Raw genomic sequence first — 14,619 nt, 5'->3', positions numbered from 1 at the left:
CTGTGTACATAGCCGGCGGGTGACCTCACATTGGTAAGCAGGTTAGAGAGAAGCTTCCACCTTTAGAGGAGCCCTGGCCTGCCCTGGGTGTGGCCGAGCCTGGTGGCACTGCACTGAGCAGCATTTTGTCCTTTAGAACTGGGAGCCCAGCAGGCAGGAGACAGGAGACACAATGAGGGACCGATGGGTTCACATGTGGTTGTGACCTGGTTATCGATTAAAATATTGGGTTCAAAACAAAGGAAGAAAAGCTGTGCCTTACAATGTATGCACTTTTCTAGATGTATATACTTCATTTAAAAGTTTACTTAGGAAAAAAAGGAAGAGAAAGAAAATCCTGAGTTAAATATGCTAATATTTGTAAAGTGCTTAGAATAGTACCGGGTACATAGTTTCCACATAAATGTTGGTTAAATAAATAAAATAAATCGTGTAAAGCAGAGCAATAGTTCCTAGGGCAAAACTGATATACAAAATGATCAGGGGAGGAGAGAAAACACTTCCATTTCTTTAATTAGTCATTCTACTTGCATATGCACTTTCAAACTATGGGAGTTATGAGCTATTTGAGTTCAGGGACAGTCAGGCTTGCCTTGAAGTGTGTTGAGGGTTAAATGTGATATCATAATAAGAATGGCTATGATTTACTGGGCACTGGTCCCTTATTATGTTCCAGACACTATGTTCACTACTTCACACCCTTTAAATAGGCGTTAGTCCTGTTTGCAAAGAGAGAAAACTGAAGCTCAGGGAACTTCAGCTAATTGCTCAAATTCATAAACCCTGAGTAAGCAGAGTAATCAGGTTTGTTTGAGCCGAGCCACAGTGCCTAACCAAATTGGACCATATCACCTCTCACAGACCATGTATAAAATCCTGCTAAAGAGCCTGCAATATAATGGGCATTGAATAAAATTTTTACAAGGATTCTTTTTAATCTGATAACATAACAATTTTAAAAAGATCATTGAAGAATTTTCAAATAACTTATTTTCACTTAAAGATTAGAATATACAATTAGCTACAATAAGCAGCTACTTTCAAATAGTAAAATAGTATGTAATGATTTGAATCATTTAGAGTGATGAGGTTTTAAGACACAGAACACTAGCAGGTAGATGTGTGTGTGTGTGTGTGTGTGAGAGAGAGAGAGAGAAAGAGAGAGAGAGAGAGAGAGAGAGAGAATTTCTTAACTGTATCAGCAGGCAAAGACGTTTAACATCCACATTCCGGCTCCCTATTCCGCATCTAGGCTGGCCTGTGGGAGCATCATATTTGGGCGCATCTGCGCCACGCCCGAAAGGGCTAGGCTCTTTCCCACCGAAGCAGGGAAGACCACTTTCAGGCGGCAATGAATCAGCTGATTTCCCTGGCTGAACTTCCCCCACCTCAAATGGCCAACTCCCCACCTCGTGGCCAGGGATACCAGCCTCGGCTAGGAGCCATGCCAGGAAAACTTGCCTGGAGCATACCCGGTTGTGGTTCTGGTTTTGTACACGCTAAGAGGAGCTGGACCCCAGGACACGCTGTCTCTTAGTAGGCAGGCCTCCCCGTCCATCCCCTAACTCTCACCCAAGCAGGGCATGCTAGAGTGGACCACTCCAATTCTAGGAACCCGAAACACCGCCTGGGTGCAGACACAGCGCGGGCGCGCGTGGTGCAGATGTGCCCAGCTAAGACGCCAGGGCAGGCCAGATGCGCCAGGACACCAGAGCAGAGAGATGTCTTCCAGCGCTGAAGTGCCAGCTCCCTCCTACCAGAAGGAGAGGAATACAGTCTCGGTCGCAGCATTGGCTCAGTTCGCTTGGGCGCGTCCCCTGAAGCCCAGCGCTGGGCTCCCGCGGGAGCGACCTCTGGGGGGCTTTCCCCCCGTGCGCTGAGGGGCCAGTTTATTGTTCAATACTTGGTCTCCGTGAACTCAGCGGAACCAGGGAAAACGGAGGTGAGAAAGCTCGGCTGCCTCTTAGTTTCGAGTAAAAGTCGCAGCGGTTTTTCAGTGATCGACTTTCTCCTGAGGCGCATTTAAGGCCAAGTAACTGTGTCCTGTCTCCCCCACCCCACCCCGCCCCCTTTGCCCTCTCTCCTCCCTGAGTCCCGCCCTCCCGCACACGCTGACCCAGGGACACACCCTACTGCAGCGACGCAGACAGGGCGTTGTTCCCGTTAAAGGGGAACGCCGAGAGCCTCCCTCTGGCCCCTCGCTTCGCGCGCGCAGCCCCGCAGCGCAGCTGTCTTTGGGGACGCCAGCAGCTGAGCGAACGCACTGAGTTTGTGCCTGAGGCCATTCTGAAGATCCGGGACAGCTATCACTTTGGGCTGTAAGTATTAGTAGGGATTTTTGTGGAGGCAGTGAAGGAGAAATGTGGGCATCTTTCATTGATGGTCCCAGAAAGCGCGGAGCAGGCGCGGGCTTAGGGGCTGGCCAGGTCCCCGAGCTTTTTGTCCCAGGCGCAGGCAGACCATGGTCTGTTTTGTATGGTTCCTACGGGGCTTGTAGGGATACAGTGTGGAGTGCCTTAAGGTCTGTAAGCTGTAAGGGGCGCCGGTGGTGGGGTCGCGATATGGGGCAGGGGCGGAGAAGTTTTCGCCTCGCTGGAGAGGCTCCTATTCGGGGACTCATTGGCAAAGCAGTCCCCCTGGGGGTTATGGACCCCTGTGATACCTAGCTTTCCAGCTATATGCCCAATCATCCCCCGCCTTCCCCTCCCCTGCACTAGAAACCACTGGATTTAATTTAAACCTACTGGGAGATACCAGAAAACCGTGCTTATATCTTCCTGTATATTTCCGGGTTTCTTTGAATGTCTTCTTGATGGAGGGGAACGGAGGGGCCTGGGATTGGGTACTTTTAAAACCAAGTTATTTGAAACATTGTCTCCCTGGCCCAAGACTCCGTTCTGATATGGTACCCAAAGACGTAGCTGGTCTTACAGCTTTACATATCCTCTAACAAGTCAGCCCGGTCTTCAGTTCCCCAAGGTATGTAAAATGAGGGGCGAGGACGCCGCAACTGCAGATAGATGTCCTGCCAGCTCTGGCCAGCTGCGATTCTGGGACCCAACCCTTTACCAGCCGCATCTAATTCACATCGGACATCTGCTCCCCTTTATCCCAGTTCCTCTGCCTATGGTCTGCCGCGCGAAGGCTGGACTGCGTAGTGTCCTGGCTCCGCGTGCTTGGGGAGCCGCTGGGCCCCAGAGGCGAACTTGAGGCTAGGTGGGGGTGCGGGGCGGGGCGGGGAGTGGAGCGCATGGTGGGCGGGAAGCGCAGAATCCCCCTAAGTCTCTCCGACTATTCTTTCCTCCCCACACTTCCCCGGCTCTAGGGCTTTACCGAGCCCCCAGTGTCTCTGGCAGGCTGAGCTGAGGCCAGCACGCTCCCCAGCGCTGGCAGAACTGGGTGGAAACTTGGAGACTAACGGAATGCAGAGCGCGCGGGAATCTGGGAAACCAGCTCCCAGCCTCGCGCTTTCCCTCATAGCCTGCTCCTGGTATCCCCAGGCCTCTCGCAGAAATGTGGGGGCCAAGCCCCTCACCTCCACTTCCACTCTATAAGGGAACGTGCGCTCTTCCCTTTCTACCACCTTTTCCAAGTTGGCTGTTCCCGGGAGTAGCCCGGGGTGGGTGGAGGCGGGCTGAGGCCTCTGCTCGTCATTCTGGAAAAAACTCTCCTCCTGGGGTGACTTACCACTTGTTTTGTTCCAAAAGCAAAATATGTTCTGTCGCAGGCAGGCCCCGCTGATTGCTGGCTGGGAATCCTACGGTCAGCTGCTGCCCCCTCTCGGCAGTCACATGAAGCGCTCCCACCCCGGAGGCGCTGGCGGGCGCGGCGCCAGCGCCGAGCATTCCGCTAGGTCTGGGACCGTTCCTCTAGGCTCCTCCCGCCCTCGCTCGCTCCTGCCAGTAGGTTCAGCCTCAGGTTCAGCTTCGGCTCTCTCCTGGCAGGCAGAAACTCCGCTGAGCAGAACTTGCCGCCAGAATGCTCCTCCTGTTGCTGGGTATCATTGTCCTCCACGTCGCAGTGCTGGTGCTGCTGTTCGTCTCCACGATAGTCAGCGTGAGTGTCCCGCGGGCGGCGGGGTCGGGCGAGGCATACAGTGCTGCGGGGCCTCTGGGGTGGTAATTCCAGCTGTGCCCCTCTAGTTCGGGACTACGTGGTTATTTGCAGACATGAAGTCTCAGACATCCCCTGGGCGTTTTGCAGGTTCTGGCAAACAGCCCCTTTACAGTTGTTTTGGGAAAGTCAGAGCAGTTTCAGGGATAGGAAGTAATCGCTGGACTAGGTTAGCTGAGCAGGCCTCTATTTAAGCCCAATAATTTCAGTGCAGATCCAGCCTCATCCCTTCATTTGATAAAGTTGTTTAGCATTTTTTTTTTCTTCATGCGAGTTTGTTGAGGAAAGAAGTGGAGTATTTGTGAAGGTTTGCTTTTTTCCCAAATGTCATAGGTCAGATAGGTGGCTTAGTTCATAAAACACCCTTTAGGACTTGAAATTGGAAAGTTAAAATTGGCTTTTTTAGAGTTCACAGTCCCAGGTCTGCTTTATGATGTAGACCTGCACCTTCTTACTAAAGTCTTCACTATATGAACAGACCATCAGGATAACTTGAGTTATAACACTATCAAACATCAAGTAGGTTAGGTTTTAAACTTATTTTCTTGGCTATGAAGATGAGCACAGACACAGGCAGTTAGGTGACTGTGGCTTTAACTTTAAATATAAGGCAAATTTCAGGCAGTTTCAAAATTTCAGTCTGTTTCAAAGTTCGAGAAATAATTCTGTCAGTGCAAGAAGTAATTACGTTCCAGATTTGTTAATTAGTTAATTATTTATAAGCATTTAACAACATTTTAACTGTGCTTGATGATCTTGTCAGATTAATAGGAATTATAAGAAAATAGGCTCAGAGAGGTGCTGGTTCGGGGAATGACACCCAGGAGATCCAGGAAGGAGAGACAGCTTGATTGCAGGTGTCCAGGTTGAGTCCATGGTTCTTTTCATAGTTCACACCTCTGCACATAACTTATTTGTGTGTATGTGGTACTTTTCCATTTACAAAGTGCTTTTCACTTGCAAAACACTGGCCTTCCCCTCAACACCATGTCTGAGCCAGACCACCACCTCTCTCCTTTTTCCAGCATGACTGTGGCCTCTGGCTGGGCAACACTGGGCAAGGCAGGTAGACAGATTGATGAAGTCGCTCTTTGCCTTCCTTTCGTCTTCTCCCTTCCTTCACCTTCACTCCTCACTATGTCACCTGATTTAGGATGTCTGTTTTTCTAGCAATGGATCGTAGGCAATGGACATGCGACCGACCTCTGGCAGAACTGTAGCACTTCTTCTTCAGGCAACATCCGCCACTGTTTCTCATCATCAGCAAACGGTGAGACTGTTTTTATTTGCTCCAGACTTGTCCTTATGTGTCTGTAGCACATTTCTCAGGAAGCACTTATTCTTGGAACACACAAGCTTGAAAGTTGTTGCTGGGGTGGGGTAGAATGTGACAGGCGGTCATGAATTAAGGTGAAATGAGAGAAACAGTAGTTTCATTAGCTAAGCTAAAACCCTGGGTATCTTGTATGTTCTCTCTACCTAGAGAAATGCCCTTGAGCTCTTTCTTACCATCTAGTACAATGTTTCTTGTGAGTAAAGAAATGTGGACACAGATAAAGCAATAAAGATGACGTGATGGCAAAACCTTGGGTAGACCCCACTGGGACTTTAATCCAACTGATGTCTGGTTTGGTGGCTCTCTGTCTCCAGAAATGTCCTGCTTCTTCCTAATGTAGTGATACTGAGGCTGTCTCAAGGATAGTTGGGACAGCTTGTGGTCCCCTCGTTATAAGACTGCCTTTTCAGGTCTTGGGACTCAGTAATGCTACTTAGCATCAAAACCTTTGAGTGTTTCTTTGTGTAAGATGGGGACTCAAAACTATTTGCAAAACCCTTAGATGAGCCTGGGAGAGTCCTTCATCCAGAAGATTGTGTTTCTCCTATGTTCTCAGCATCTTTGCTTGTAAGATATTGGAAACCAGGCTTGGATTCAAGTTAAGGGAATAACTGGCAGTGGAAGCACCCACTAGAAATAGCTACAGATTTCAGAGGGGGAAAAAAAATAAATAAAAGAAGTGCTCCGCAGGAGGCCTTGTGCCTGGATGTGGAGAGGCAGAGGTAAATAGGATGAATTCTTTTTGGTGGCTGGGTGGTGAGACCCTGGAAGGGGGCCACACTGCTTGGTATTGACACAATGAGCCTGGCTTGGCATAGTTCCATGTCTCTAAGGATATGTCCTCAGCCTGGAGAGGGAAATAGGTACAGGGATGACAGTGCTTAGCTGACATCCTAGGTTTAAAAGACCAATAAAGTACAGCTTTCAATGTGGCTTCAGCTACTCATAAATCCAATCTTTTGTTGAAGATGCAACACCTAATGAGAAAAACCAATTTAGATCCAGGTCAGCAAAGCAGGCAGTGAAGAGGCCTATAAACTGGCTTTGCACATCCACTTTCTTTGCTGGGCTTTGCTTCCTATGAGCTTCACAACCGACAGCGCCCAAGCTGTCACTGAAGCATTACAAACTAAACACCTTGAACCTCAGTGTAGAGGTTCAGCTAGAATAGTAGTTTATATATGGAGGATAGGTAAAGAGTAGCAAACCCTGCTTTATGTTTTCACTTTCTTGTGGGGAAGAAAAGCAAGGACCCAGTCTTCACTGAAGTGAGCAGTCCTTAATCTTTTGTTTGAGTGTATGAAGAATATTGAATTAAAACCATCCTAGAAGTTGCATGGTGAGTTAGCAACCAAGTAAATGAAATATTCATGAGCGCCTGAGAATGTGAGATAGCTCTGCTTGCCCCCAAAGCCACAACATCCAGTGTCTCCTCCTTCAGGGTCTACTTTCTTACTAGGGGCATATTAATCAGTGCCCTGAAAACTCAGGATGGGTGTCTCCTCACTTGCCACTAATGCCTACCTGATGGTCACAAATGGTGACTCAACCTGGGAAGGTTGGCTTTCCCACAGTGTCCACAGGCACAGTTCCCAAGTGGCATCTGGCCATGCGGGGTTGGCATGGAATTTTGGACTGTTAGGCCCGGAAGGGGACAGTTTTGGCAGGCATGTTGAAATCCAGCTGGGTTTCAACAGAAACGAGGTGGTAGAGAAGCAGCTATCTAAATTATGCTGAAACCGTCTGCAGAAAGGAGAGTAATATTTGCCTCATGGCCTGTTATTGACCTGCATTCTGCATCTTCCACGGTTGCATATAGCCATTATTCCACACTAGAAGCAGATCTTAAAGAGGCAATAGTGTTATTTCAATGAAGCAACTTCTTATCTCTCAATTGACTCTTTATGTGCCAACCTCATCTTCTAAAGTCTATTTATGATGACTTTTTTTTTTTTTTTTAAATTCTAATTGCTTTCGGTGGCATTACCAGAGCATGCGTTCTCCTCATCTGCCTTCTTGGCTCTCACAATAAGGAAGGACATTTTGAGGAAATCTGGACATGCCCTTAAACAAGTTGGGATAATTTTGATTTGGGCCTACATACTTAGTTAGAAGTTCCCATTTCAGCTTTGCCAATGTTGTTATCTTTGCTGATATCTTCCTGATGGGTCCACGTGTATTACAAAATTCTGAAGCGGGTGAATCTTCTAGGCCTTTGTCACCTTTTCTGTTAGGTTTAACAATTTCTGTGGCAGACAATAGGTGAAAAATACATAATTTTAAAAATTAGACTGCCTTCACAAATGAACTATATCAGTTGCAAACCATTTACTTTGGTCTGAATTTGCTCTTAGAATGTTTGAAACATAGTTTTTATTTGAGTAATCAAAAGTAATTTGTTAATGATACCGATTTATGTAGAATATGTTACAGGTGTATTATGTGAAAATATATTTGTTTACTTGACTTTGTTATTTTTTCCGAAGGGGCTCATTTTTGTATGTGTGGGGCCATGGCACTACATCTCCACAGGGCTTACCAATCTCTTTGTTTTTTATATGGTGCCCCTTGCCAGGTTAATCATATGGCAAACATTTATGTTTTATAGTTTGAAAGTGGCATATCAGATCTTTTCCCCAAGCAGCTTCTTGATGTGAGAAGTAGTTTTAGATTTCATACAAACTGCCCTCAACTCTGCCTGCTTTCTCCTTTTCAGAATTTATTTATATTCTTTCTGACTCCATCCTGATCCTGGCTGAAGGTGGAGATGAATGAGGCTTACTAGAGGCATATTAATCATGAATGCCTCTTGGGCCCAGGAAATACAAGGATCTGGAAAATATGGACCTCACCCTTGATGGTCCTGAGCCTCTATGAGGATTCAGGAGATAAGCATAAAGCGATGAATCACTGTGAAGGCAGCTTAGGCCAGATGCCCAAGGAGTGGGGGCAGGCTGGCAGTGCCAGAGTTCAGGGGAGGAAGTGGAAGGGAAGTCTCCTGTGGGAGGTGGAATTTGATCCATCCTCCAAAGGATAGGCAGGATTTAAATAAATATAGGCAAGGAGGAGGATATTTCTTATCAAGGCGATGACATAATCAAAAGCAAGAGGAAAGCAACACAGGGGATATGGTAGACCAGTCAGCTAGTGTTCCTGTTAGGTTTAGGATTCACTCTATACAACAGAACATCTTCAAATGACAGTGGCTTAAATAAGATAGTTTATTTCTCTCTCTTTTAAAAGAAGTCTGAAAGTAGGCAATCCCAAGAGTAGGCAGTTCCATGAAATTGTCAGGTACTTTCTAGCTTATTTCTTTGCCATCTCTTGGGTTTGACCCTCATCCTCGTGGACCTAAGGGCTACTAGAGCTCTAGCCATTTTATCCATGCTTCAAGCAATAGGGTGGAGAAAGGAGGTGGAGAAGAATGCATCCCCTTTCCTTTTAATGAAATGTTCTCAGATAGATCATATACTTGTTTCTGTCTTTTATTGGAACTTAGTTACACAGCCACACCTAGTTACAAGGGAGGCTGAGAATGTAGCCGTTTGGCCTGGTGAGATGCGTGGCTTCTCAATTCATAGAAATTTAATAGCCAGTACCTACTAGTAAGCCTGGCTTGAAACACTTCTCTCCAAGGCTTTGACTCCTCTTTTCATATCTAATCATGTTCTTTTACAGTAGCTGGGTCCTGTGAAATTTCAAAGCAGATTTGGGATTCTTCAAATATTCCATTTCTACTGTATCTGGGGTCTGTCAGTGGCAACACCATGCTCACAGTGACCCATATCAGAAACTGTAGAATCCTTAGACTTCTCTCTCTTTCTCTCCCATCTTCTTAGTCATTAATGTAGTCTTATTGTTTCATGATATCTCCTGAATCTTTGTTTTCTTCCAGTCTAGACCTCTCTTCTGAACTCCAGACCCATATATCCAGCTACCTACTAGACAGTTACACCAGGATATCTCAGAGGCACCTCCATGCTAGTCAGTATTCATCATCCACCATATTTACCCTTCAACAGTTTCTAGTATTTTAGTGAATGCTGCTTTACCATCCAGCGAGCTAAACATCAGTCTGCCTTGGTGTATCTCTTTCTCGCTCCCTTCTCAGAGTCATCATAGGTCCCACAGGCCATTCATCATTGCCATGGTCCTTACCATGCCTCCTCACTTGTCAGAGCCATTGCAGCAGCCTCTGAACTCCTAACCTTTCTTGCTCCTTTGTAATTCATTTTTCATATTGAGTCTAGGATGATATTTTAAAAAAATCTAAACCTAATCATATTACCCACAGTTTAAAACTTTTCAGAGACCTATCTGAATGACCATTAGTTGGCCATATGAACATCTTAGAGGTTCCAGTGATCAATTTTTCCAGGGAGGGAGGTAGTCTTAATCTTCAGATGGAATCTTTACTAAGGCCCATGGAGATCTACCTGAGTGATGTGTTCTTGTTTCCCAGTAAATCTCCTCCCTTTCATCTTTGAATTTTGCTTTCTCTTAGTTCCTCGAACAGGAACTTCCTGCCTTAGGATTCTCTCCCTCCCTTCTTTTCTCCCGTCCTCTCTTCTTTCATTCTGAACTATTCATTGAACACCTACCACTTACCAGATACCATTGTAGGTACTGAGAATACAAGAGTAAGAGCTTATATTTCCTGGGCAAAATAGTCAATAATTAACATGGATAATTTGGGACATGATAGAAACTACAAAGAGAATAAAATAGGGTAATGTGCTAAAGAGGGATTTGGGTGGGGAGGGGAGGACTCTTGAAGGAGCAACCCCTTGAGGATGACCAAGAGTTGGCCATATGAACATCTTAGAGGTTCCAGTGATCAATTTTTCCAGGGAGGGAGGTAGCCTGGCAGAGCTAGAGTGGTGGGAACAGAGAACGAGGGGTAGTGTAGCAGGCCAGCCCATCTGTCCTTCTAGACCGAGTAAGGAATTTGGTGCATATGGATGCATGTCTAGTTCCTATGATTTTATTTAGACCACTCTTATATGTGTTTTTTAACTGTATGTTTTATTTCAAGTTCAAACAACAGTCCAGAGCGTTTATAAAGCAGAATATATCAGAAATCTTACAAAGTAGAAATGCAGCAATAGATTTCTAGTGATTATCCTGGGTCATGGGATTCTTGTCACTACCAGTATTTTCTTTTCCTTTGCTGCCTACTCATTTTTCTCATTGATCTTTTTATTTCAATCAGAAAGTAGCTATAAATGATACTTTACATTAGGAAATTAGTATTAAATAGCAAATATGTGCTCTCTGCTTTGATTAAGAAAGTGGAATGTCAGGACATGGCAGGCAGGGCCCGTGTGGGTAGTCTTCATCCTCCTAGAAACAGATGAGACCAGTTCCTGGAGCCTTGGTTTTCAAACTAATAAGATCTGAGCATCTCTGGCAGGGATCTGGGGGTGGGGCGCACCCAGTCTCTTCTCCAGCATCTCCCTAGGGTCTTCACACCAGGGTGAGTTTAAAATTTACTGAGGTTAACAAAACATTTGCCTTGTATTGAGTGAACTAATGCTTTTTGTTTTGAATTCTCAAAATTATCCATATTTTAAGTCCAAGTATGCACAAGCATTCTCCCACTTTTTATTTTATCTGTGTGGGCCTGGTGTGTAGCAGAATGGGTCAGAGGACTAGAGTTCAGCTTCCAGCTACTTGGAAGAGCCTGAAGACAGAAAGGCACAGCCCTGGCCTTGCCCTGCCCCTTGGCCTGGTCTTCATTAGCTTCAGAGAATCAGACAGAGGCAAGACCCAGGCAGAGAATATCTTCAGAAAAACTCGTCTCCCATTCCCTGTCCCAACTTAGAAAGCCCTCTCTTGGCTCAGAAGAGAGTTGATAAACTTTTTCATATTGAAATGTTAGGCATATAAAATGTATACATTTTTGAAGCAATTTCATTTTTAAAGAGGAGGCCCATGCTCAACATGAAAGCATGAAGGAAAATATCGGGCCTTCCTCCAGTCTATTCCATCCGTTGCCACCTCTCGTGTATAAAGACAGCTGCACACATGCCTCCTCCTCCATTTCCCAGTGATGCCAGGCAGGACTTCTCTGCCACAGGGTGTGGATTGGAGTCAAGATCAGAAGCTAAGAAAATGAACACTCTCTGCCTTTCCTTTCTATTCTAAGCAACAGTGACAAACTCATGGCAATCAACAGGTAGTGGGCAACATTAGACCAATGCTTTGGATTGAAAATTAAAAAAAAAATTTTTTTGCCAGTCTCAAGAGCCTCCAACTGTAGTGCGTGCTGGTCTCCTGTTGTCTGTGCCTCCTATGAGTCCAGATTTATCTTGTTTATCCCTTTAGAGGTGTTGTCATTTTGTCAAGGTCTTAGACTATTTCTTGTTTGTGGCTCAGCTTTTGGTTAGATTTTAGTAAGCACAGGAGGCCCTCTGCATTTGTGGGTTCATGTTTTGCAATTTAAAATCTTTGTGGCTCCCTGGGCTAACCCACAATCTGTGCCCAAGTAATGGCTCTTGATTTTACAGGCCCTTGTGGGATGCTGAGGCCCTGGCAGGTGAAGGAAGTCCAGGGCGTGGGATGTGGTGTCATAATGTTGATGTTTCAACTCTTCAAGTTTCTCATCAAAGGCCAACAGTCAGGAGCTAATTTGGAATGATCGTTCAGACCTGTGTCTGAACTATCTGGCCCTTGAAGCTCACAGTCTTCGCTTTTTGAAAAATTGAAATTGCATCCCCAGAATTTCACCAGCGTCAAGAAAGCATTCCTTGTATTTCAGGAGCAGGGATTAGCCATGATGCAGCCTGAGATTGTAGGTGATTTTAGTGAGAGAAGAATGCCTAGCAAGAAGCCTTCTGAGTATGCAGTCATCGACACACACCTAGACTCCCAACATTGGCAGGGACCTGGTAGGTTATCAGGTCCATCCCACCACCCCATCCCACCTAGCTGCCAAACCTGCAATATGCCCACCACGTGTTCATCCTACCAGTGATGAGGAACTTGCTACCTTTCAAGAGTGCCCTTTTCATTCAAGGAGCTAACAGTGTGATCCATTCATTTATTCTTCGAGTATACTGAATACATCTTGTGTACTAGGCGTTGTTCCAGAAACTGGGCACACAGACCTGAAAGACCCTGTTCTTATGTAGCTCACAGTTACTTGAGGGAGATAGAGACTATATAAGAAATAAGTAATTGTGAATGGTGGAAAGGGCTCTGCAAGAGACAAATACGGTGATGAAGTAGGAAGTCACCCCTGGGAAGGAAGCAGATTGTCATGAAAGGCCTCTTTCTTTCATAGTCATGTGGATTGAGACTTAAAATATGGGGAGGGACCAGTCATGTGAAGAACCACGGGAAAAAATTTTCAGGAGGTGATGAAAAGGGCCAAGGCCCTGAGGCAGGAAAGTCTTGATGTGTCTACTAGGGACAGGGGCTGGGGTGGCTGAGTGTGCTAGTTGGTGGAAGGGATGTGAGGTGCAGAAGGAGAGGGAGATGAGGGCTGAATTGTTAGAGACTCACAGGCCATGGTACTGAGAAGCACAATTGGGACACCATTGGAGAATCTTAAGCAGAAGGGTGGTGGGATTTGATTTGTGTTTTGAAAGCGCATTCTGGCTGTGATGTTGAGAGTGTAGAATGTAAGCAGAACATTTGGATTTCGATATCTGTAGCTCAGGGCAGAAGTCTGGGCTAGAAATTCAAATATGGGAGCTGTTAGTCTATACAGGGAGTATTTAATATTATGGTACTGAATAAAATTGCTAGGGGAGTAGAGAGGAAGAAGCGGAAAGAATAGAACAGAGTCCAGAGCTAAGTCTTACATTATTCCAGGGGTTTATAGGGATATAGGAAAGGGTTAGCAGATGAGATTGGGAAGGAGTGAACAGTGATGTGGAGGGAATGCCATGATATGTCATCTTGTCATTAAGAAATTATTTTAAACCCAAGTCTATCCCCTCTTTAGTTCGGTCATTTCTGGTTGTCTTTTTTCATGTCTGGTATTACTCTATTGCATGGCTCATTCTCAAGGAGTTTAAATCTCTTTAGTGTCCTTGGACTGACTCTTAAAATATTTGGAGACTAAAGTTTTATCTTCTTGGAGTCTTTCTTTCTCTAGATGATGCCTTCTTTATTTCAGTGACTTCTCCGGTGCTGGCAGGATTCCTCTGAAGTTCCAACTGTGTAAAGGATAGTGGTCATGAGCCTTTTTTTGCTCCTCTGAAGCTGGGTCGGTGGTTGGCTTGGGAGGTTGATATGCATGGGGGAATCTCTTTTTATCCTACTATACCATCCTCCATCTCTATCTTTTGTGGATTCTAAACGTAAAGAAAGGCAGTAGGATCATTTAATTCATTAGTTTTCAAACATATTGTTGAACTTCTCAGTAACCCCACTGTGTTGTAGCGGAACACCCAGTAGACTGGGCATCAAGAGTCCTTGCTTTTCTGTGCTAGGTCTGCCTCTAACAAAATGGGAAGCTGAGGCAGGGGCCCTGGGTGAGTGTGGAGATAGGACCTGGAGTCCGCGCCCATATCACATGAGTCCCTGGGGCCATTTCACATTCAGGATGTAATTGTGATGGAGGCATTCTGAGTGGAGGCAGCCTTTGAGCTGAGCCTTGGAAATCATGTAGAACTTCAGTAGGTTTGGGGAGGAGAGAAGGGTGTACTTGGGGAAGGACATGTTGGTGGTTAACTGTGACTGGTGGATGTATTGATTCTAGCTCTTAATTTGCATGATGCTTGGGCTTTTTTAATACTTTAGAAATAAAAAGAAGGGGAGGATTCTGATTATTTTTATATGGAGAATGCCTTTTAAGCCCAAAGATCTTGAAAACAACTCAGTCATCCCCTCATCCCCTGTACATTCTCCATTAGTACAGCTCATGATCAGGCAACTAAAAGTGCCTTTTTCCTCATCACTGTCGTTTTCTGTGGCCAAACCCAGCATTTCTAAGTGAGCTATTCTTTTTAAAAAAAGGTTCTCTGATAAATCAATTTGAAAAACACTAAAATTTAGAAGTTAAATAGGCTTTTTCCTTTAATGGCAAGACTATTTCATTGTTCATTATAATATCTAAGGAAAGAGGTAATATACTTGAAACCCACTTCCTCTATTTTTTTTTTTTTTTAATCTATTGGTGGGGTAAATCTTCCAATAACAATTCTTTGGGAAACACCACC

The 14,619-nt window shown here is 45.3% G+C and overlaps 1 protein-coding gene across 3 annotated transcripts in view; it reads left to right on the top strand.

Moving 5' to 3' along the window:
* Positions 1 to 14,619, top strand: part of PMP22 (peripheral myelin protein 22) — a 31,989-nt gene that overhangs the window by 508 nt on the left and 16,862 nt on the right. The window contains exons 1-3 of one of the 3 annotated variants that reach the window (XM_006908399.3): positions 2,143 to 2,318; positions 3,945 to 4,056; positions 5,284 to 5,383. In XM_006908399.3, the coding sequence (XP_006908461.1) occupies positions 3,979 to 4,056; positions 5,284 to 5,383 (178 nt within the window). In that variant the 5' untranslated portion in view covers positions 2,143 to 2,318; positions 3,945 to 3,978. Of the gene's footprint in view, positions 1 to 2,142; positions 2,319 to 2,815; positions 2,980 to 3,944; positions 4,057 to 5,283; positions 5,384 to 14,619 lie in introns of those variants that run through there. The other 2 variants (XM_025044398.1, XM_025044399.1) reach the window with 2 other exon arrangements.

Source organism: Pteropus alecto, unplaced genomic scaffold (genome assembly GCF_000325575.1).
Source record: "Pteropus alecto unplaced genomic scaffold, ASM32557v1 scaffold52, whole genome shotgun sequence".
Taxonomy (NCBI): domain Eukaryota; kingdom Metazoa; phylum Chordata; class Mammalia; order Chiroptera; family Pteropodidae; genus Pteropus; species Pteropus alecto.
Note: the sequence above shows the minus strand (reverse complement) of the source record. Positions and strands in the feature narration are given on the sequence as shown.